At 38.4% G+C, this 10,173-nt stretch overlaps 1 protein-coding gene across 3 annotated transcripts in view; it reads right to left on the bottom strand.

Annotated features, from left to right (window-relative positions):
* Positions 1 to 332: 332 nt before the first annotated feature.
* The window catches only part of UGDH (UDP-glucose 6-dehydrogenase), a 33,332-nt gene continuing 23,491 nt past the window's right edge, over positions 333 to 10,173 (bottom strand). For 2 of the 3 annotated variants that reach the window (XM_082652982.1, XM_082652980.1), the window contains 8 exons: positions 9,700 to 9,794; positions 8,084 to 8,214; positions 7,448 to 7,581; positions 6,938 to 7,029; positions 6,713 to 6,823; positions 2,934 to 4,229; positions 1,971 to 2,071; positions 333 to 502 (listed from right to left, as the gene is read on the bottom strand). In XM_082652982.1, the coding sequence (XP_082509108.1) occupies positions 4,119 to 4,229; positions 6,713 to 6,823; positions 6,938 to 7,029; positions 7,448 to 7,581; positions 8,084 to 8,214; positions 9,700 to 9,794 (674 nt within the window). In that variant the 3' untranslated portion in view covers positions 333 to 502; positions 1,971 to 2,071; positions 2,934 to 4,118. Of the gene's footprint in view, positions 503 to 1,970; positions 2,072 to 2,909; positions 4,230 to 6,712; positions 6,824 to 6,937; positions 7,030 to 7,447; positions 7,582 to 8,083; positions 8,215 to 9,699; positions 9,795 to 10,173 lie in introns of those variants that run through there. The other variant, XM_082652981.1, reaches the window with a different exon arrangement.

Here is a 10,173-nt window from a genome sequence, read left to right as displayed (position 1 = left end):
GCTTCCCTGGTGGCACAGTGGTTGAGAGTCCACCTGCCGATGCAGGGGACACGGGTGCGTGCCCCGGTGCGGGAAGATCCCACATGCCGCGGAGCGGCTGGGCCCGTGAGCCATGGCCGCTGAGCCTGCGCATCCGGAGCCTCTGCTCCACAACGGGAGAGGCCGCAACAGTGAGAGGCCCGCGTACCGCAAAAAAAAAAAAAAGAAAGAAAATGACTGCATTTTAAAAAGAAAACCTTCGGTGATTCCATTTATCATTTTTTAAAATTATTTATTTATTTATTTGGCTGCATTGGGTCTTAGTTGCGGCACGCAGGATCTTCGTTGTGGCATGCAGGCCTCTCTCTAGTTGTGGCGCACAGGCTCTAGAGCACACAGGCTCAGTAGTTGCAGCACACGGGCTCTCTAGTTGTGGCTCAGGCTCAGTAGCTGCGGCGTGGACTTAGTTGCCCCACGGCATGTGGGATCTTAGTTCCCCGACATGGGATCGAACCCACGTCCCCTGCATTAGGAAGGCAGATTCTTAACTACTGGACCTCCAGGGAAGTCCTCCATTTATCATTTTAACAGTTCTAAAGTTTACACTTCAGTGGCATTAAGTACATTCACAATGTTGTGTAACCATTGGTGTCTCCATTTTGACTATTAAGTGAAGCCCAAACTCAGCCTGAAGTTCAAGGCTTTCTACAATCTGTCCTTAGTCTAAACTTCCAGTCTTCTCCAGCTGTTCCTCTTCATGCTCCCAACCCCAAACAAAAAGCAACTTGCTTTCCCTAGAACCAGTCTGAATTTTCCTGCAGGCGTCTTTTTGCTCCCATTGCTTTTGCCACTGACGTGCTCATTTGACCCACTTTCCCTATCAAGATCATGTTTGTCTGTTAAGGCCCACTTCAAGTGCCCAGATAGCATTTTGTTTTTATCATTTATGGCTGTTTTCATATTTTGTCAGTTATTTCTGCATGTGTCTTAGCTTCTCCACAAAATTGCTCTCATTCATCTGTGCCCTCCATTTCTTAGCACCACACAGCATCTGCCTTATAGTGGGTACACAGACACCCAATTTGAAATAGTTTAAATAGGGTTACTCAAATGTGAGTACAAATGAACTTACATAGAAAACGAGACCTTAACTTCAATAGTTTGTCTTACTGAACCTCGCTCCTCTTCTTCCCCATCCCTACCCCCTGCAGAACCTCAGACCCTCTTCTAGTAGTTGGGAGTCCCTGGGAGGGGGAAAGGCAAGTATTTACATCCTTCTCTGCTGCCGCTCATGCTGTTTTGCCCTATCCATCATCTGTTTCTTCCCTTGGGATGCTATCCCATCAGTCTGCTTAAGGTCACAAGTGCCCACTCTTAATAATAATACCTCTGAAATTAGGATGCTTTCAACTTCAAGTAAGAAAAGCTCCTATTCAAATGGTCGTGACTGTGAGCAAGTTACTTAATCTTTCTAGCCTTCTGCCCTCCACCTGAAAATGGGATGGAACTTACCTCAAAGGCCTTACATGAGGAATAGATGAGAAAATGCACCTAAACCACTCAGTGTAGTGCCTGCCCTGTAAGGCTGTGTTAATTACTGTACTCTTAGTGACTCCAGAGCCTACACGTGGCTCTGGGTCAGTGGGCCTAACGGGAGTGCCCATCACCTGCCGGCCACTGCCAGTAAGATCTCTGTGTAGTCACTGATCTCATGTAATCCGCATAACAGCTGAGTTAGAGATGAATTATCTCTACTTTACGGATGAGGAAAATAATGCAGTCAGGATTTAAAGCTGGAAGTCTTAAGTGGAATAACACATGATTTCTGGAGAACATATTGTGGGAGACAGATTTTACTTTTTTATATATTCTTTTGTATCTATTTGAATTTTTAAAAATCATGTCCATGTATTATTTTCAATTTTAATTACTAGTTAATAGTCTCACATAAAGTACTAGCTAATAAAAATAGAAATCTTTTTTTACCACACCTGTGCAGTTTGTGGGCTCTCAGTTCCCCAACCAGGGATTGAACCCGGGCCACGGCAGCGAAATCCTGGAATCCTAACCACTAGGCCACCAGGGAATTCGCCTAAAAACAGAAATCTTGTATCAGCTTTTAAAATACACATGGTCTTTAATTTTCTTAATAGGGGAGAACAAGGCTAACCATCTTATTCCAACTTTTCATACAAAGGCCTCAAATAGCTGTAAGTTACCTGCCCAGTCACTGGGGGATTTTTCCCCATTACAAAGAGCCAGTTTACATGGCTCTATGAACTGTCTTTTGTATCTTCTTCCACTTACCAGTTCTCCTACCTTCTAATCAGTAACTGTATTTTACATGTTTACTTATCAGTTTACTTATCAATCCTAGGCATTGAAGCATCCTGCAACTTGAAACCAGTGCCTAATTCTATCTGTTTTAGCAAGACATCTTTGGGTTATAATCCCTTTACTAGAATACAAGATTATTAAGCACAATACAAAAATATTTTCAAGCAAAAATGTAAAGCAAATTCTACTTAATAAGCTCATCCTCACTTCAAAGTCTTATGAGCAAGGGATCATCTTATGTTCAAATACTCTGGCATTTATCTTTTTGGTGTTTTGTTTCTTTCACTCTGGTCTGCAAACTTTTTCTTAAAGGACCAGATAGCAATATATAACCATTTAAAATGTAATCATGTAAAAATGTAAAAGACATTCTTAGCTCACAGGTGGCTGGCCAGATTTGGCCAATGGGATTTAGTTTGCCAATACCTGGTCTGTTTGCTAAATTCCCTCGCTTTCTTGCATCATTTGAAAGAACAATATAATTCCGCTATCTCAAAAAAGTAAGGAGTGTTTTCCTGTCTAATGTCATACTGTCATGACTTATTAGTTACTTGCACTAGACAAAAAATAACCCACACAGTGGCTTATGCAGAATATTTTATTTATGTATTTGATACCTCTATAGGTGTCTCTGTCCTCATCTTTGTCTCTGTATCCTTATTGAACCGCAAAATTCCTAAAGGATGAGACTGTTTAACTCAATTTGTATACGCTCAGCAGAGCACAAGCATCAAATGGACATCTGACATATTTCAATAATGATAAACACAAGAGAAAATCAAATATAAGTCAAAGAGACATAAGAAAAAAAGTAGTTGAAGACACAAAATTCCCTATTTTAGGATTATGCTATACATAACTTGTAAAATCTACTTCTTTAAGTTTATATATGAGATTATATTGGTTTTATTACCTAAAGAAAAAGGGAGAAATTGCAATGAGTTACAGGAAGAAAATGCAAAGTAAAAGTAACAAATATTGGACTAAAAAAACATAGTGATCAGTGAGGAAAAACAAGAAGTGGGGTGAAATAGATTTTCATTTCACTACACTGATTTTCTCTTCATGTTAAAAAACATATTGCCTTTTAGTCTTATTTGGATTGATTGGAAGTGGGCAGTGATGATCTTTTTGGACTAGAAAACCAACAACACAGCTCATTAAAACAAAAGGAACAAAAGAACAATAACCAAACCATACTTGTAGGGTTACTTCTAACATGGAAGCATAGGAAAAAAAAAGCTCAAAGGCCACATTCTGTCCATTGCATGCTCCTCAGTTCAGAGAGACAAGAAATGGCATGGAAAACATCTTACCCAATTAATCCAGAAAGCTCTAAACTTCCATGACACTTTTGGAAAGGTTAACAGGTTTAGCCCAATATTTAGCATAGTCATTTCATGGTTTAAAATACATACTTAAGGACAAGTAGATAAACCAATGATCAGAAAAACTGAAGCATGCCATTTCCATTACAATGTGATATTCAAGTGCTGCCTAAAGACATTTTATAAAGTAAAAAGTGTTTGAAGTTTAATTTTACAAAAATCGACACCATTAAAACCAACACAATTATTTGCTATGCATCCAATCACTGAGGTAACAATATTATAAAAATATGTAAAAAATATTCTAGTTTCATAATTACCAGATATGCTAATTCCCATACAGCTAGTATAAATTTGATTATTAAAAAAATAGTTTTGTTTCCTTAAATGCACTTGATTCATTTACCATTTAATATCAGATAGGTATTTGCTATCCTGAAGTACCAAAAAAATTACAAATAAAAATGGCAATGTCTATACTCTGGGTTTCTTGTTGGGTAGATCCTGAAGACTAAACTTTGGAATTTCACCAGAAGGTGCATATGGAATTCTCTTTGAAGACACCTTTTTGCCAATTGTTTCAATCTAGAGGGGAAAAAAAGATTTTAGAAAGAAAATTATTAACAATTACAATACTTAAATGTAAAAACTCTGTAATGTAGTATAATAAGGGCTAAAACCTAAATGCTTTTTTTCTTTTTAAAGGCAGAAAAAGTTTCTCAAGTCATCTGGGCTGCTATGAAAGATCTTTGGTTCCTTCCACACTGTTTATGTTTCTAGAGTCAGTCTGCATTCCCCCTTTCATATTCATAACAGGGCACACTGACTTCTGTCATTCTCCACACCAGACCCCCTCAAACAGAATAGGGAACCACCTGCCACGATTGTTTCAGTAGCACATGTGAAAGCAATAAATAGACTGGATTCCAGTTAATTCACATTCTTTCAAACTCTATTCTAATGTCTGTTTCCCTCATTCTAAAAAGCTTGCATAAGCTATAACAGCATAGCTTTTTAGAAGTTCAGGCTTCAGAGTCTGAAAGGCTCCAGCTGGAATCCTGACTGATAAGTGCTGTTAACCTAAACACTCAAAGGTCTTTCCTCCTCGTCGTAAATGGTGTTACCCATCTACCTCAAAGAGTTGTGGTAAGGATTCAATTAGATAAAGCGCTCAGCACAGTATCAGGCATGCGAGCCAACCTTCAATAAATCAACGGTAGTCAATTTTCATTTTGCATATTACATTTAAAATTTTTCCCCTCTATCCAAAATAATCAATCTTATCTTTAAAGAAACTGCTTCTTTAATAGTCATAAGTTTATCTCCTCTCCACACAGCACAGATAAATATACTAAACAATCTTCATAAATGTCTTTTTAATTAAAAATTAATATTTAATGCTGACTCGTACCACAAAGGGCTTCTGCTTTATATTCATCAATTATCTTATTTAGTGGCTTATAAATTCCCTTTATTTAGTAATTCCAGTCTAATTGTTTTTTTAGTCCTTACTTGGAAAAGTTAATTTTATAAGAACTCAAACTCATTTTAAATATATATACCTCTACATATCTTCTCCTTTAGATGAGTAAAACAGGAATGAGAGAAAATGTGTCTGTGCCTGCAAATAATCTTTAAAAAATAACATTGCTGAGTTTCAGTCATGACTGCGAAAAAGGCACATTACTCACTAAGGAGGAGTAGGATAAAAGGGTCCCCAGGGGGACTTCCCTGGTGGCAGAGTGGTTAAGAATCCGCCTGCCAATGTACGGGACATGGGTTCGATCCCTGGTCCAGGAAGATCCCACATGCTGTGGAACATCTAAGCCTGTGCGCCACAACTACTGAGCCCATGTGCCACAGCTACTGAAGCCTGCATGCCTAGAGCCCGTGCTCCACAACAAGAGAAGCCACCACAGTGAGAAGCCCGCACACCGCAACAAAGAGTAGCCCCTGCTCGCCACAACTAGAGAAAGCCCACATGCAGCAACGAAGACCCAATGCAGCCATAAATAAATAAATTAATTAATTATTTTTCTAAAAAAAAAAGGGTCCCCACGGTCTTTGATGGAGTGTGAACAGACAAGGATGTCATCTGATTTTTCTTGCAAGTTAATCTCTCATGAATGAGACATGGGCACTGAATTCTAAATAAGAAGGATCTTCAACAAGTCAGTGACAGGTTAAGAGAACCAGATCAGATATTTTCAACAGTGGATGAAGGCTTATCAGTACCTCTCCAAGACAGCTGGTGCTGAGCAGACGCACACAGCCAGCTCTAAACACTGCTGCACTCTGCCCTGATTCAGGACTATGCTGACAGTAATCTCCCGGCAGATTTCTTTATCCTCCCAACCACCCCCCAAGCCTCCCACTCCATTTCTGCTCTGAGGAAATGCAAAGTAGCTCCCTCTTATTAATACGTTTGGAGCCCCTGGTAGAACTGAAATGGATGCAACATAAAATGTACTGTGCAGGTTTGTTTCAGCTCTCTAAACGTTCCATAATTAACTGACAAACTCTGAATTAAAAGAGGGCCAGAACCACTGCAGCTCCCATACTTTTCATTCAGACCTCTCACAGCACCAGCACAGTGCTGAGCACCCAGAGGCATAGGATCCTATACCAACATGTGACAACTATATTGCATATTGCAGTTTTCAAAACATTCATAAAGGAATAAGTGACCTGGCCTCAGAGCGGGTCAGTGTGATGCAGACAGTGCAGCAGAGTAGCTTTAGAGGGTCCAGGAAAAAAAAAAATTTTCTATGTGTATATTTTCTTATTTGATGTTTATATGAGTTAAGGCAAGGTATATCTTGGCCCCATATGATAGGCAACTGATATTATGTAAGAAAGACCAACACTGAATGACCTTTAGATCACAATTTTAAGGACGGAGTGTAGTACTTCACAAATACCACAGAACTTCCCAGAGAATTGACTGACATGTTGCCCAGAGTTATGCTATTGCTAAATAAAAAAAAATTTTAAGTTCTAAAACTCAAAGCCTTTAAAAAGGAAATGACCAAACAAATGAAACAAAACCAATCCAGGATCGTGCTTACCTGGAAGCCAATGGTTTGTAGTTCATTGTGGAGCCCATCCAGGACACGTCGTCCATCAAAGATAAAGGCTGGCTTCAGCATTTTTTTATGAATGCGTTCATAGTCCAGCTCCTGTAAAGACAGAACCAAAGAAACAAGTAGAGCATGTACGGGAACACATACTCAACCCCAAATGGTACTAGAACACCTCTAAAATTTTCCTTAATCTCACTACTGTCACCTCACCTTAAACATGTCCCATTCAGTGCAAATCACAACAGCATGGGCACCATCACATGCTTCATAGGGGTCCTTGGAAATGGTCACCAGCCGGGCCACTATAACAGCCCAACAGAAAGTTGGAATAAGAAAGGAGTGATTTGAAATTATGCATTTTAACACTAAGATTGCTGGAGGAGTTGAGGGTCTGACAGAAGTGGAATGGTCTGGTTGAAGTGTGAGTAGGGGTAATGGGGGGGGCCTGGAGTACTCCCAATTTTGCCCCAGAAGCAACACCTTGGAATCTCTGGGGCTTTTTAGAATATGTTGGAAAAATCACTAGACTAACCCACAGCTGATTACTTCAAATCAAAGTTGATGAAACAATGTCTGAGAGTTTAATTTTAGAGAGATAAGGTTGAAAAGAGGGGCCTACCAATGATATAAATGATAAATACTGAACAACCAAAGGTTTCTAGAGAACAAAGTCTGGGGGCCCAAACTCAAAGTGATACCTGAGACTCAAAGCCTACTTACCTTGGTCATCCTCTGAAACTCCTGGATGAGAAAGATCCACAACTATTTGTTCCCTTGGTACTTTTGGATCATATATATGGAGGTGTGCACCTTCATCCATCAAATATTTGCTAATATATATACTAGACGACTCTCTGAAGGGAAAAAAAAAATCAGTATTGCCGCACTTTTAAATGGCATATATTCTAAATTTTTTTTTTAATTATTATTTTTTTTGGCCATGCCGCATGCAGGTGGGATCCTAGTTCCCTGACCAGGGATCGAACCCACAGCCCCTGCATTGGCAGCACAGAGTCTTAACCACTGGACCGCCAGGGAAGTCCCATAAATGGCATATATTCTAATACCTAAGGGGTTTAATATACAGGTGAGATTCTATTTCTTGTGAAGATATTGATGTCCACTTTATTTTTATTCTTTATGCTATATACATACATGTATTTCACACACACAACCACCATCAAAAAATCAGGATAAGGCCTTTCTCGCCTTCTGAGATGGCCCACACTCTGTCTGTGGAGTGTGTTTCTCTCTAAATATATCCACTTCTTACCTAAAAAAAAAAAAAAAAAAAATCAGGATAAGATGAGGAGTTAACATTCTCAAAAAGGTTGAAATATTTCAAAGAACTGGTACCTCGTATCACCGGTGTCCTTTTTGAATGCAAACCCCAAAATAGCTATCTTCTTATCAGTCACTGTATTAAACAGACTGTCTATAATCCGGGAAGCAAACCTCCTTCTCTGGTAGTCATTCATGTCTATGACCTGAAATAACAAGGACAATTATGCAAGGATCAGTTAGAAGAGGTGCAGCCTGTACCATACACTGCTCACAGCTGTATGGTGAGTACTCTTGTATGAATACAAGCCTTATAAATTAACAGGAGACAAAGATTAACAACCTCTTTAGTATCTGCAGACTGAAAAAAGTAAAGAAAGAAAGAATTACCCACCCCCCACTCCTTATAGCCTGCCTGAAAATTTTCATTTTCATTTGGCTTAACTTTCCATGCATTGGGCTGGGATGGATGTTAAGGTGGGGAGCACAGCTAAATTTCAACCCCATTTGAGGTCCAGCCATGAGTCCACCTAAAAAAAGGCACATAGCCAACTTCTCCAAACACTGTGGAAGCAATTAAACCCCAAAGTACTCCTTCACATGCTTACCCCCGACCCCTCACCAAAACTGAGTGTGAGTAGAAAGTGGACAGAGAACAGTCAAACTATGTACAGAGTTATAGCTGCCTCTGGATGAACCATAACAGCACAAACATCTGGCAAAATTTTTAACTAAATGTTATGAGTAAAACATAACATAGTCTCTGATCACCTAATCTGTTACTCTCCTAAGAATTTACAAACAAGACATCATATTGGTGACCAGATGGATATAAGGAAAGACTTTTTTTTAAGGCTCTAAGCTTCTAGAAGCCGTCTCAGAGCCTGAGAGCTTGAGAAATGAGCCAAAAGTTTTCGAAAATCAAGCCTTTATCTGCATTTTCCCCACAACGGACAGTAAGATAAAGCCATCATACTGGATTGAGTGAAATGAACCTAAAAGTGTACATTTCCCTAAAAATGTTAATTTCCTTCCATTCCTACTCACTGCTGAAATCTGAAAAACTGTAAACTTGGGGAAAAAATATTTGGGAAAGTTACATACACTGGCTGGTATCTTGAACAAATTACTTAACATTGCTAAGCCTCAGCTTCCTCATCTATATGTTAGGGATAATATTAACGATGAGGACTAAGATACTACATGTAAAGTGCTTAAAAGAGTGCCTGGCACAGAGTAAGCATGCAATAAATGTTAACTCTATTTCCAGTTTGAGAAGGGTCTCTAATTTTAGCTCTGTGAATCTCAAAGGGACAAAACAAATATCAACATATGCAAACCACTTGGAAGCATGACAATAGAGGTTCTTTCGCCTTTACTTTTATCTTAGCCTTTCAAGATAGAGAAGAATTATAATTAAAAGTAATATTTCTTGCTTCACTCAGGGAGCAAATTTAGTTATTAAAATTAGAAGGAATACTGGTTTATCATAAACTTCCATCATAGATGATTACCAAAAAAGACAAATTATAAACACAGAACCCCAGCAAATAAACCTAAAATGAACATATTGAATATAATAATAATTGAGTTCCTGGAAAAAATTAATCCTATCAAAAACATCTGACAGAAAAGGGTGACATGTTTTAATTAGAAGTTAATCATAAGCTGTTGACTATAAAGATTAATACCTGCTGCCAATAACGAGCTACTTCGGGCAAATTTAGAGCCTCACAGAGATAAACCAAATTCAGAACATCCTTTTGAAAGCAACTCCCACCAAAACCTGAAGAAAGGAAAAAAAAAAAAAGATAATATTTTCATTTAGGAACCAAACAACCAAATCATATTACAAATTTCTTTGTCATACTAATCAGAGGGCCTATGCTTGGATTTTTAATAATAAAATTTGAATGTTGGAAAATTAATGGGTTTATAACTTGTATGAAATTTGCAAGCAACTAATCAACTCTATAAATAATTTCCTAATAATTATAAATAATCTTAAATAATTATAAATCACTTTCTAGCTTAAGTTTTATTGTGGCTATATTTTCTATTTTTTCCCTTCATTCAGCTGGTATCACTGCCCTGCATCTCTAACTCTAACATAGAGCTGGCAAACTTCTACAGGCCAGGTAAAAAATATTTTAGCATTTATGGGC

Source organism: Grampus griseus, assembly GCF_964374135.1.
Source record: "Grampus griseus genome assembly, chromosome: 4".
NCBI lineage: Eukaryota > Metazoa > Chordata > Mammalia > Artiodactyla > Delphinidae > Grampus > Grampus griseus.
Note: the sequence above shows the minus strand (reverse complement) of the source record. Positions and strands in the feature narration are given on the sequence as shown.